Genomic DNA, 13,444 nt, shown 5'->3' on the forward strand with positions numbered 1-13,444 from the left:
GTCATCAAGTCACCAAACCACAGAGTTTCAGAGCTAAAAAGGATGCCAGTGGTCGGTCCCCAGCTTCAAGTTATTTCTTTAGCATTTCATCCTCCATGGGAAGTCCCTTCCTTTTTGGGGGTAGCTCTCACTGTTAATGGGGTTTTCAAAGCTGCATGTTGGCAACTTCCTCCCCCGATCCTCATCTTGCCTTTTGGGACCAAACGGAACATTGTGATTACTCTTCCATTTGATCAGTATTGGGGAGAGGGGACACAGGCTCACAGACTCCATATTTCTGAATTTTTTTCTTTTTCTAAATCCAGCAAGGGATAGAATGCAAGGGTATTGTACCAACTTGGGCAGTATTCTCCTATTTTAGAATGGAATTCTGCCCCTAAATTCAGTCTCATCTGTATACTGTAGATGGTTTGGGCAAGGTAGCAAATTACTGAGAATTTCACCTCGATGTGATTTGTTTTAGAGTGGCCCTCTCTTTTTCCTGATGTGTGTATGTGCATGCAAGCAGGCACACATATGCCACCCTTGGCAAAAATATTTTCTTCCCAGAAAATATTGATACATTTGAAATCTATAGCTCTCGAAAGTACCATTCTTCCAGTCAGCCGTGTTCTCGACCTTTGGGTCATGCATCCTTAGCCCTTCTCTGTCCTTCAGCCCTTCTCACAAGAGCTTATTGATTTTCACTTCATAGAATATCCCCTGCCTGCTTCCTCACCTCCTCATACACTCTCTACCCCAGTTCAGGCCCTCATCATTTCTTATGAGAACTATCCTCTTAGCTTCATAATTGATCTTCCTGCCCCAAGGTCTCTCCCTGTCCAGTCTATCTGATATTAAAGTGATGTTGCTAAATGCAGACCTTTCTATGTCACCTCAGAATCAAACATGTCCAGTGGCTTCTCTGAGGTCCAATGCAAAGTTTTCATTCTCCTCTTTATAACCGCCACAATCAGCTTCCACTTTCTTCAGGAGACACGTCTTAGTACAAACCAATTTGCTCACTCTCTGTTGATGCTGAAGGGGGCTGCTAGCTCTTTCCTTTACATGACACCTAATCGCTGATCTCGCTGCCTTTGCATCAGTAGTCCACCATGTCCAAATGGCCTCACTCCTCTGTCCACCTCAAACAATCCTGAGCTTCTTTCAAAGCAAAGGGTTGTAAAGACCACCTCCTAGACCTGCATGGGGCTTGTTCCAACCCTTTCAGCTGGGTTTTCTTTTAGAAATTCCTTCTTATGACTTTGTAGATGAGTTCCTTTGATTTTTTTTTTTTTGGCTAGGTAATTGGGGTTAAGTGACTTGCTCAGGGCCACACAGCTAGTCAGTGTCAAGTGTCTCTTCTGAAACTGGATTTGAACTCAGGCCCTCCTGACTCCAGGGCCAGTGCTCTATCTGCTGCACCACCCAGCCTCCCCCTAGATGAGCTACTTTCAGAGGATCCTAGGTTTGGAGATAGAAGGCAGCCTCAGAAGCCATCTACTACAGTGCTCTCCTTTTGTAGAAGAGGAAATGAAGGCTCGGAGCATATCTCATTTCCCTAGTAGAGTGTAAGCTCCTTAAGGTCCAGGACTACTTAGTTTTGTGTTTGTTTCCTCAGAGTCTGGTGTATAATAGGCCCTTAAGTGTTGTTCAGTCATTATTCAGTCATGACCCCATTTGGGGTTTTCTTCTCCAGCGCATTTTACAGATAAGGAAACTGAGGCAAATAGGGTTACGTGACTTGTCCAGGGTCACATACCTAGTAAGTATATGAGGTTGAGTTTGAACTCAGGTCTTCCTGACTCCAGACCCGCCACTCTATCTGTTGTACCACATAGCTGCCCTTAGGCTCTAAATAAATGGTGTTTTATTAGAAGAAGCTGCTTGAGGGCAGGAGATATATTTAGAAAATAAGGATTTTTTGTTTTGTTTTCTAAGAAACTGCAGAGACCATATATTTTATGGGAAATGGACACTTCCCTCGGAGATCAGTTGGACTGGGAAAAGCAATGGGTGCCCCTATAGGCCATTGTCAATTCTGTTGAATGGCAAAATGGGAGGAAGAATGTGGAGAGAGGGTGAAGCGGACCCAGGGCTAGTAAAACCGTCATCTTCTTAAACACATGAACCATCCTCTACTGCTCACCAAAGTCCAAGCCCATTGCCAATTAGGAAGACTTCATTATCCTTAGCAATGGGTTTCTCCTACTAAGTGGCATTGTTTCCAGAGGAATCACTTGGAGACTTCTACAGATAACCAGGATAATGAACATCGTGGTCATTATTGCAAAGTCCTTGACCAGACACAGTCAGAAAACCAAACCAGTTTCTTCTGACCCATGTGCTCATGAGAGAATCTTCCTTGTTGTCTCCTCAATCAATGATCCTGCTGCTGGTGTTCTGAATCCTCCACCTTACAAAACTAGCTTGGAGTTTCTGGCATGGTTCTGTCTGTGACCCTCCTTCTTACAGGCACAATTCATTTTAAGTTTTTTTTCTATTTTGTCTTCTCTTCTCTTTCTCATCTTTTCTCTTACTTTCTAACCATTTAATATTTTTAAGAATTTTCTGCCAGCCCTTAGAATAATTGCCACCAGCCCCTGGACCTACAGACCTGGGCCTACAAGTGATTGTTTGAATCATCTCTCTAATAGGTGAAGGAGAAAAATCAGCTCAGCTTGTTTTTTTTTTTCTTTTTTTTTTTTAAATACATGACACGGCATGAAATAAGATTGAATTTAAATTGGCCACCTCAAATATTATGTTCCTGTATTTACTCAGGGAGCCCCTATGCCTAGCAATTTATGCTTCTGGCTGTTAAATATGTAAGCCAGCCACCTTCTGGAAGAAGGTTACTTTGTTCAGGAATGACTCTTGCAATAAGTTTATCACCTCAGATGCATTGTTCACAGCCAAATGTTCCCCCCAGGTACTCATAGAAAAGTCAAAGGGAAAAGTCCAAGAATGTGGAAGGAACTGATTTAATTTCCAAATGATGCTACTGACTTAAAACTATGCCATAGGTTTGCAATTTCTACACTGATAGAATTGGGCCACAGAGGTAATTCTGCATCCCCTCCTATGTCCTGTTTTGCCAACTAGCTTTGTCATGTCTGGGCTTCAGGACTAGTTAAGTTTTGGTGTCTTCTCCATAAGAATTACATGAATGCTTCTTGTTTCACCCACCCTCCTCCTGCCTTGCAGTTTTTTGTTTGGCTTGAAAATGTTCCTCAGCACCCAAAAGTCAAACACTTGGATTTGTCAAAGAAAAAAACTGGCCAAGATCTATATCTTCACAATCTGTTTACACAGTTAGCAGTAAAGAGCCCGAGGTATCGAGTACCCATTAGCCACTATGTTGACAAAGAATGATTTCTCTTCAAAAATGGGAGGAAAAAGAAAACTCAGTAATTTCCCCTGTCTGTACTGTTGTGTGAGAGAAACAGAAATGACAGTGAAGAAGAAAATGCTGTGTACGTGGAAATTGTGCCCTGCACCCTCAGCTGAACACCTGGGAACCAAGTGTTTGAATATTAAAGAGGAATTAGAAGGTTTACAATTAGAACAGACTAAATACTTAAAAAAAATAAAGACTTGAGCACTCATCCCTCTCATTTAGCCAACTGTCCTAGGGCTTGTGGGCATGAGATCAGCCCTCGTAACAGTCGGCACGAGGCCTTCTGAAGCAAAAGGCACATTACATCTTGGTCCTAAAAATTCATGGCAGCCTAAAACTTTAGGCTCAAATTTTTAGGTCAAGATTATTTATCTCTTTGCCCTGTCAAAAGTGATTAGGAATGCACCGGCTCATTTTCAAATGTGCACCATAAAAAAGAGATGGTATGTATGTTCAAACGTGCTTTTTTGCATTCCTACAATCCAAAGATCCTTTTAGTATAAAAAAAATAAAATTTAACAGCCTTTAATTTGTCATGTGGACTCACATTCTATGTGGGCTTTATCACCCCCCATATATTTCTCTAAGTGAAACATAAAAATGGCCGTAATAACTGAGAATTTAAAGGAGCTTTGGCCCATGGACCGTGATGTAAACCAACATGGCGAGTGGGATCTGGGGTGGAATCCTGAGGAGCTGAAGAGAGTGAATTGGTTTGTTTGTGAATAGGCTAACAAACGTTTGTTAGTCTAATAGAAGTAGGCCTCATTCTAATTAGACCATATGGAACTTTGACAGTCAAAAAGAATGAATTTGGGAACTCAACTGTTTTCTGAATGTCAAGGCCCTGGCTGCCTTCATTTCTGGGCAGAAAGGGTTAGAAAGCAGCACCAAACAAAGTGGAGCCATGCTCTGGTACCCATGTAAATAACGGGAAAGAGATGAGCAGAAATCGGAGTGTCCAGTGTTGGTGATCGATGGAGTGACAACCAGGCAATTATCAACCATCAGCGAAAAATGTAGCAAAGACAAGCTGGGCATTGGGGGTCAAGTGATGCTCGCTAGAAGGCAGGGTACTAGCCAGCAGTACTCAAGTTTAGTCATACCTTTATTTCCCCCAATTTTCTACTCATTTTAGAGGAGGATGTTTGCCGGGGAAATGTTTCCAATTTTACAATGGAACTCTGTAACCAGAGAAGGTACCTCTCATGCAGCTTCACTCTGTGCCTCATTCTCCCAAGATACGAATTCTATACAAAGAGGAAGAGATCGACGTGATCTCAGCATAATCATTTATTTTACTAGAGTTCTAAAGACCAAGCAACTTCTAAAAATTATGTTTTAATCTAAAAATAAATGTCTTCTGAGAAATCAGGAGTGCTACCCTTAATATAGTCCTTCAGATTAATAATGTTTCATTTGTTTTTCTCACCACAATAGTAATTAAGAAATGGACATCAAACAACCTTCAAAAATTCTAGTGGGTCCTGAAGATTTATGAAACTTATCCACAAAGCTGTTTTAAGTTGTTGGGTTTTTTAGAACTTAAAATTCATTCAAAGTTTTCTGCATGCCATCACCACGTGCAAAGTATTGGTCCCAATGGCATTTTCTGGGACTGAAATGGGGTGCAATTTGTTAATTACGCCCCCTGTGGTTTTTGCCTTTAGTCTACATGTCAATTGTTATATTCTGGTACATGGCGTAGATGTCAGTTTGTATCAGGTTCAAGATACAGATGTCAGGACTGTAAGTCAGATGTCACCAAATGGCACCATCAGTGTTTGCCAGGAAAATGAGGAAATTTTCTATTCCAATTATACCTTTGTTCACGTGTGCCTGTGTGCACATGTAAATGTGTACGTTATTTGAACTGAATTCAGGATTTCTGATTTGAGTAATGAATAATTATAAATGGTTTAGCTTTGTCAAAAATGACTTTTATCACACTGTGATTTTTTTTAACCACATGACTAGGCCTTTTTAAAATCCTGTCTTCTTCCATGAAATTGCATTTCATTCCCAGGAGTTGAGCTATTTGCATTGTTTGTAAAGACAAGCAGTCAAACTTCTTGCAAAGATATGTGATTCCATGTGAATTGGTACTCCTCCATCCACCTACACAGACCCCAACCCCTACCAAGGAGGGGAACTAGAAAAAGAGAATTGTCAAGTAGGGCATTTGGAGGTGATAAATGCAAAACCACTGGCTGTCCAGAATAATCAACTCATCAATTGATGTGTGCATTTTTGTTTCTTTTGAGTCTTTAATTGAATTCCCTCTAACAACGTATTGGACTCTCGTTGGAGACAAAGAACTGGACGCTAGCTGTGAGATTCATATATCTCTGGGCCTTCTGGTAGCGCTGGGAAAAGTGATGATGCCTACTTCTTGTCTCCCTTGTACCCCATAATATCTTAGAATCTAATAACTTTGCAATGGACATTTTTTTCTTCAATGACATCTATCCCTGACAGATTCCAGGTACTCAGTCAGTCCCTGAAAGCCACTCATGCTCATTTTGAGGTGATTCCCCCACCCCATCAAGCTTCTGTCTTTGTTATCTAGTGGAGGGGAGGACTGATGATTCCAGAGACGGAAAAGACAGGGGTACACTTGAGCCTGTCATATGAAGCACATTTTTGTTATCCCTTTAGGGGCCATCATCTAACTTGACACCAACATTTAAGCTGTGAAAATTATGGGTTCATCCATTTCACAGTGGACGTCAAATGTGCCCAAACCTCCCCTATTACTCTCAGCAGAAGACAGGCCGGGCCCATTTCTTTTCTTTCCTGTCTGTTACTGATGCTCTCTAAGCTTCTTCTCCCTTTCCTGTTTCAGAATGAAGAACAAGTTTTGGTATTTTGAGTTTGGCACCTCGGAGACATTCTCGGCGACCTGCAAGAGGCTGCATGAATCTGTGGAGATTGAAGTAAGGATAAAGAGTTCTCCTCAAGGGAGTTATGAGCTTGTTTCTGCTTGAGTGTTAGCACATCTCCCGTGCAGGGAGGGCCCCAGATGAACTAGACTCTGAGCCGTGCAGAGAATGTCAAGGCAGGAGTGTCAAGTGTTATTTTTGTCAAACTGCCTTGATGTGGGGTTGCCCTAAATTTTGGTATGAAATTCATCTTGGTTATTAGTGAAGACTTATTACTGAGTGAGAGGGTAAGAGGTGGAGCGTAGCTTCTAGAAATCAATGGATCTGTGACAGTGCCTGATGTGGATAGAAAGATGTAAGCTAAATGAAAGACACTGGAGGGAGGAGAGAAAAGTCTTGCAAGATACCAAAAAAGAAAAAAAAAACCTTATTATTTCCAGGTCTCAATATTTTATAACCTTTAAAACCCAATTCACTAAAATTGTACTTACTTTCTTGAATAAAGGTTAAAAAATACACTTTTTGCCAATTCATTCCCATTCATTAAGTAGCTTTCCTCAGTGACCAAGGTTGCCATGTTTCCATTACCCTTGTAGGAAGTGGAAATGCCAAGAAATAGAGCAAAGTTAGTGAGAAAAAAAGAGACTTTCAAAAGTCAAGGAGCAAACAAGCCTACAAAAAAAAAGTCTAGGCATTGTGGGACATGAGCATCTGAGAGGCTATGGATTAAAGGAGATGGCTTACTTCTACCCAGAGAAGTTGGGAGGCTAGAAGAAAAAAGGAAGATGGCTTCTTTAGCAAGGAGCAAATTAAAGGCACAGGTATGAAATTAGGACTTTGCATCTGATCCATGATTAATTCTTATTAATTTTAAATTTTAATATCTTCTTATTTCAAAATGAAAAGGATAACTGGTCCTTCCTACACCACACTTGACATGTTCACAATTAGTAAATAAGTTAAGGTAAAATGGTTAGGTGGCCGGGTTATAGCCTCTTGCCAAGTAAGGTTTATTGTTTGTTTGACTGGGTTTAGTTGGTCTAGACTTGGGGTTTTAATCCATGGAGGTAATTCCCAGGGAGAAAACTCCCTCTTCTGATATAGGTGGCTACTCCTCTGCAGCTTATGGTCTTAGAGCATTTCCAGGGGCACCGAGAGTTTCAATGACTTGTCATTCAGTCAATGACAACCCTGGAACCCTGGCCTTCTAGACTCCAAGGCCTACCATTTAACATTATGAATAGGTAAGTTCTGCAGAGTAGGGGTGAATCAGGGTTGAGTTATGCCACACAGAGGAACTGTTAAAGTTAGAGGTCTTCGTATCCCCCTAAATAGTTAATTTATTTCTGCTGCTGAGAGTGTACAACGATGACGATCTTTCCAGGGGCTTCAGGTGTCTCTCCAGGAGAGGTGAAAGATTAGTACTCTTGCACACCTGGAGTCTACCCCTGCACAGGAGTTTACTTAGCCTGTGACAGAAAACAAAGATCAAACTCCTAGCCTTGGCTACCAGAATTGACTCTTCTAAGCAACCAACACAAGGCAGGGAGGAAACCCCTGCATCTAGAGTTCAAGGACTCAAGTGGCATTGTCCAGCATGCTAACTACTAACAGTGTAAACATGGTCAAGCCACCTCATCCAGAAACCTTAGTTTCCCCATCTGTAACATGAGTGAGGATGAGAATCTTTTCATTATGGTTCACCCAGGACTAATGTGAGGATCTCAAAAGATTTGTAAAGTAATATTTAAGGTGTCTTCATCATCATGATCATCTTTTCATCATTATCATTGTCATCACTAATAATTGACTGAATTTGGGGCACTTCTCGAAATGTTGACTTAAAGAATGAATTCTAAATAACTTTCTGGCTCTCTCCAGCTGACATTTTTATAATGCTTTATGGGACATAATAAGAACTTAATAAATGTTTAGTGACTAATTGATTGTTGCTAAAGGACTTTACATAGTTTTCTCATTTGATTCTCTCATCTATCCTCTGTGGCTGATGCCATTATTCCCATTTGATAGATGAGAAAACTGGGACTGAAAGATTAAGTGTCTTTCTCTGGATCATGAAGCTAGATGGGCGCAATGGAGGTAGAGGAACTAAGTGCTGACTTTTAAAGAGTTAGTTATAATATACAATGGTTCAGGGGAAATTTTTATGGAAATAGGAGATTGAACTCTGAGATGCTGCTGTTTCATAATACTTGCACGAGGAACAAAAGTCACCTTGAGCAAAGCTGATCACTCTCTCCAGGTTCAGCATCTTGATCCTTGACCTTTCTCCCAATAGTGTGGTATGGTTCCTTATATAGACCTTAGAAGAAGACCCAACAACACATTCAAAGCTTTAGAGAGATAACTTTAAAATATTATTCATATAATATCATGTTTTGATATAATGAAAAACAGAATCTTGACTTAAAATATGATATCTTTAAGGAAAAAAATATTTTGCTACTTGGTGGATTTTTGATTTTGCTAGTATAGGTCCTCTTTCCACTAGCTTAGCCCTGACTCCCTCCATATTTCATCAACTCACAGAATCTCAGAGTATAAGGGCAAACTTCAAATTGGAAGGGCCCTCCAAGGTCTGAGCTGGGGAGGGAGGGGAATGCATCAGTGGCTGGCCAACCCAAACTGTACCTGCAGAACTTACCCTTCATGACACACTTAACATTTATTCAGCCTGTGATTGTAGAACCCCCTCCCCCCAGTGAGAGGGAATCTATGCCCTCCGGAGGCACATCTCATCCTGTGTGATTCTTGACCATGTTGAAAAACCTAGCCAGCTCTCTGGAGAACTTGAAGTTGGACAGTCACTCATTAAAATGCTTCCTCCTGTTCAAGACAAGATTTGAGATATTTTTTTTCCTTCACAGATTTTAATTCACCTAAATAAATTTTTGGCATTTTCTTCTAGAATATGTTCTCGTTGGCACAACTCAACAACTGCCAAAGGACTTCCTCCCCCACCTTAATGGACTTTGCCTTTGATTTCCCATCAGGTTATTTATTCTGGAGTCTTTCTGAAGCCATCGACAGGAATTGGAGCATTTCTCTCTCTCCTCCAATTCTTCAATCTGTAAGACTGTGTGAGGAAAAGAATGACCTTAACTCCAAAACTTCAGTCATAGAGTAATATATTTAGAGTTGGAAGGAACTTATGGGCCATCTAGTCCACCCCCCTCATGTTACAGATGAGGAGACAGATGTACAGAAAGGTTCAATACCTTTTCAAGTTGTGCAGCTTATAAATGTCTAAGGTAGCATTTGAACCCAGAACTTCCTGGCTTCAAGCCCAGTGCTGACTCGCAGTTACTTTGTGGAGAGTTGAGCTACGCCTTTCTCCAAGATTTTTGAACCCAGTTAAACATTTCAGCAGTTACTTTGCTGCTTCAAGATGACTCTAAATTAACCTTTAAAATATTCATTTCCATAATGTTGTATCAATTTAGGTCATTTCTTGCCATCTGATACCATGCACTCCTGAACAATAGAGAGCAGAGGTTAAACTGTACCCTTCATATTACATCACTATATAGCCAAAAGAATGCCATAGTCAGAGTCCTGGAGGACCTGGGTTCAAATAATGGCCCTTTTACTTGCTCCTTGAATGACTTTGGAAAAGCCACTTTTCCTCTTTTGATTTCCTCAGTTCATCAGTTCAGTCATGGGCCTGGGCTAGATAACCCTTCAGGGTTGCTGCTAGTTCTATATCTCTGAGTGCTTGATAAGCAGAGAACCTCCCATGATGGTAGTCACTGGAAAAGGGGACCTTTGTGGAGGATGCTTTCTGATGCTTATCTGTGACTGTTATTTTCCATGCTGGGGAGGCCCAGTTGGAAAGAGGGCTCTTTTGCATGACAGTTTCTATAAAAAATAAATAGGAATATCAATTATGTTAGTACTAGAGTGTTCATGACATTGGAGACAAAGGTATGCAGGGCAAAAATGATATTCCCAACTTAGTTCCAGTTTGACCTTTTCCTGAAAAGTAGACTGGCCCAGGGAGCCATCATAGGCCATGAAGAAGTCAAAGGACCTGGGTTCCAATCCTACCTCTTCTATTTATGTGGCCTTGGACGAGTTGCTTCACCTCTGGGCCTCAGTTTCCTCTTACATAAATGAACTCCCGTGTCCTCTGAGGCCTCATAGGGAAATCATTTCTTATTTCTGTTCTGTTTCTTCTGTGAAATCAAAAGATGATCACGGCCACCGTGAAATGCTATTAAAAACGCACATACCTGTGTTGCTGCCAGAAACAGGAGGGCTCTGAGCCCAGTATTTCAGGTGTGAAGATACAGAGTCCTCTTTTTGAAGTGCACACATTTCAAGTAATTAGATATGGATTGGGTACCTGCTACATGCTAGGCACCATACTAGGCACTGGAAGGTAAAAACACATCATTAAAAGCTGCCTCTGCCCTCCAGGAGATTGTATTCCAGCCTGCCTGGATTATAAAGGAAAACAAGTAGCTTCTCATCTAGTCTTTCAATTTCTGCATGACTTGATTTTAGAAAAGGAATTGAATTTTAGTAGTGAGTTCTCAGCTGAGCCTTTCCTAGTATTTGAGAAAAGATGTAAGATCCATGTGCTATTAAGCATTGATCAATAAAAAGTCATAGAAAGTTCAGTGGGATAAGCCAAGTAACCATGATTATGAGAGAGAGTGGGTCATAATAGAGCTCTGACTTTGTAGCCAGGTGATCTGAGTGGGAATCCTGACTTCCACTTGCTACCTATGCAAACTAGACCAAATCATTTCAACTCTCTGAGCCCATTTCCTCATCTCTGAAGTAAGAGATTGGAAGATGACCTTGGTGACTTGGAAGGTTGTCTCCAGTTCTAAATTTTATGAAATAAAAATTTTGAATGATTTTTCATTAATAAATTCACAAGCTTTATGATGTGACTACTATGGTCTAAGCACTGTCCCAGGTGCTGAGGCATTTTGACCTGGATATTCCATGGACAACTTAAAATCATCATATCCAAAACCAAACTCGTTATCTTTCTCCCCAGTCTGCCCCTCTTCCTATCTTCCCTTGTACTATTGGAGGCATCACCATCCTCCCAGCTATACAGGCACCCAACATTGGTATCATTCCATACTCCTTACTCTCTCACCCCCAAATCAATAAGTTGCTAAGGCCTGTCTATCTCACCTCTGCAGCATCTCTTGAACCCTCTTCTCTCCTCTGACACTGCCCCAACCCTGATGCAGCCTTCATTACCTCATGCTTAGACTATGGTAAATGACCACTGGCTTGTTGGGGGATGTAAACCGCTGCCCCCCAACACACACTATTTTCTGCTACTTCCCCCATGTTGTTTGTGGTACTTGTCCCAGTAGCAAAAATTTCCAATTATGTTTCTTCCATGGGTTCCTTTAGTTGATTATTTACTTATATTTTAATATGCCTTACCATTTACTTTAATTATAAAGAATATTTGATAATTTACTATTTTGTTTGTGCCAGAAATGTTTTTGAATCAGAAATTGACCAGTCATCTTAGTGCCTCTAGTTTTCAGTAGTGAATCAAACCTCAGTGGATAGGTCATGGGGTCAAGATAGCTAAGGACAAACCTCTTCCTTTTCCTGGATCTGGATCTAGTATTATACTCAGGGCTTCTATGGAAACAGATACACTCTTGCCATCATCTGATGTTTAGATGTTTTACCTAATCAAAGATGGCAATCCCTATTCTCATGCCTGCATATAATAGATGTCATTTATATAGTTTTTTTTTCTATGTGTCCTCCTGATTGATAGTAATTATATGAAGTCATGTCACTAAACCTAAGTGTCCCCTAAGGCTCTGTCCTAGACCATTTCTCTTCTCCCTCGGTGATTTTATCTTCTCCCATAGATTCCATCGCCATCTCTACACAGATGATTTTCAGATTCTGATGATTCTCAAATTCTAATACAGAGTCCTTATTTCTCTCCTGAGCTCCAGGCTTGTATGTTCAACAACTTCTTTGGCACTTCAGTCTAGATGCCCCATAGATATTTCAGGCTCAACATGTGCAAAACTGAACTCATGACCCTGTCACACACACCCCTAAACAAACAAACAACTTTTCTGAATGTCCCATTAATACAGAGGCCATCCTCCCAGTCACCCATGCTCATAACACAGGTTCCATCCTCCACTCTTCTCTTTCTGTTTCTCTGTCTCTGTCCTGCCTCTATCTATCTGTCTGTCTGTCTGTCTCTATTTCTCTCTCTTTCTGTGTGTGTGTATGTGTGTGTGTGTGTCTATATGGCTCTCTCTCCTATATTCAATGTTTCCAAATCTTGTCATTTCTACCTTCACAGCATCTCTCATATGCATCCCCTTCTTTCCTCTCACACAGCCACAACTCTACTTCAGAATTTCTCTATCTTTTAACTGAACTCTGGGGATAGCTTTCTCCTTAATTTCTCTAACTACTGTGTCCTCATTCCAGTCTAACCTGCACTTACTTGCCAAAGTGATTTTCTCAATTTGCAGGTGTGACTATGTCATTCCCTTTACTTAATAAATGTTAGTGTCTCCCTACCACTCCAAGAATCCAGACTACTAATAGGGACATGCAGAGAAGGTGAGAGTTGTTTGTTTGCTTTGGTATGTGAGTGACAGGGGTCATGAGTCCAGTTTTGGATATGCTGAGCTTGAAATATCAATAGCACATGCAGATGGAGGTGCCAAAGAAGTCATTGAAGATACAAGTCTGGAATCCAATAGAACATCTTCTATTTGGTATTTAAAGCTCTTTCTAATCTCATCCCTCCAACTTTTCCAGTCTCTTATACTTCTCTCCCTCCATATACTTCATCCTCCAACTCCATTGGCCTCCTTGAAGTTCCTTGGATCAAAAACTCCATCCGTTATCACTGTGACTTTGCACTGTGTTTCCCCCACGTCTGGAATACTCTGGCTACTCAGCTCCTCCTCTTCGTTCCTCTGGTTCCCTTTAAGAATCAGCTCAAATCCCATTTCCTGGTCCCCACCTCCCTCCATCCCCTACTAATGCCTTCTCCTCCTCTATTAATTTCCATCTATTCTATATAGATCATGCGTATGGCTACTTATTGACAAGTTTTCTACCCTATTAGAATATAAGCTCCCTGAGGGAAGGGATGGTATTTTGCCTTTTATTTGCATTTCCAGCCCTCAGCACACCA

The 13,444-nt window shown here is 41.0% G+C and overlaps 1 protein-coding gene across 1 annotated transcript in view; it reads left to right on the forward strand.

Moving 5' to 3' along the window:
* The window catches only part of DGKB (diacylglycerol kinase beta), a 575,035-nt gene that overhangs the window by 423,740 nt on the left and 137,851 nt on the right, over positions 1-13,444 (forward strand). Inside the window, exon 20 of the mRNA XM_027872326.1 lies at positions 6,225-6,315. Coding sequence (XP_027728127.1) covers positions 6,225-6,315 — 91 coding nt within the window. The remainder of the gene's footprint in view (positions 1-6,224; positions 6,316-13,444) is intronic.

This window comes from Vombatus ursinus, unplaced genomic scaffold (assembly GCF_900497805.2).
Source record: "Vombatus ursinus unplaced genomic scaffold, bare-nosed wombat genome assembly UNPS02014799.1, whole genome shotgun sequence".
Taxonomy (NCBI): Eukaryota; Metazoa; Chordata; class Mammalia; order Diprotodontia; family Vombatidae; genus Vombatus; species Vombatus ursinus.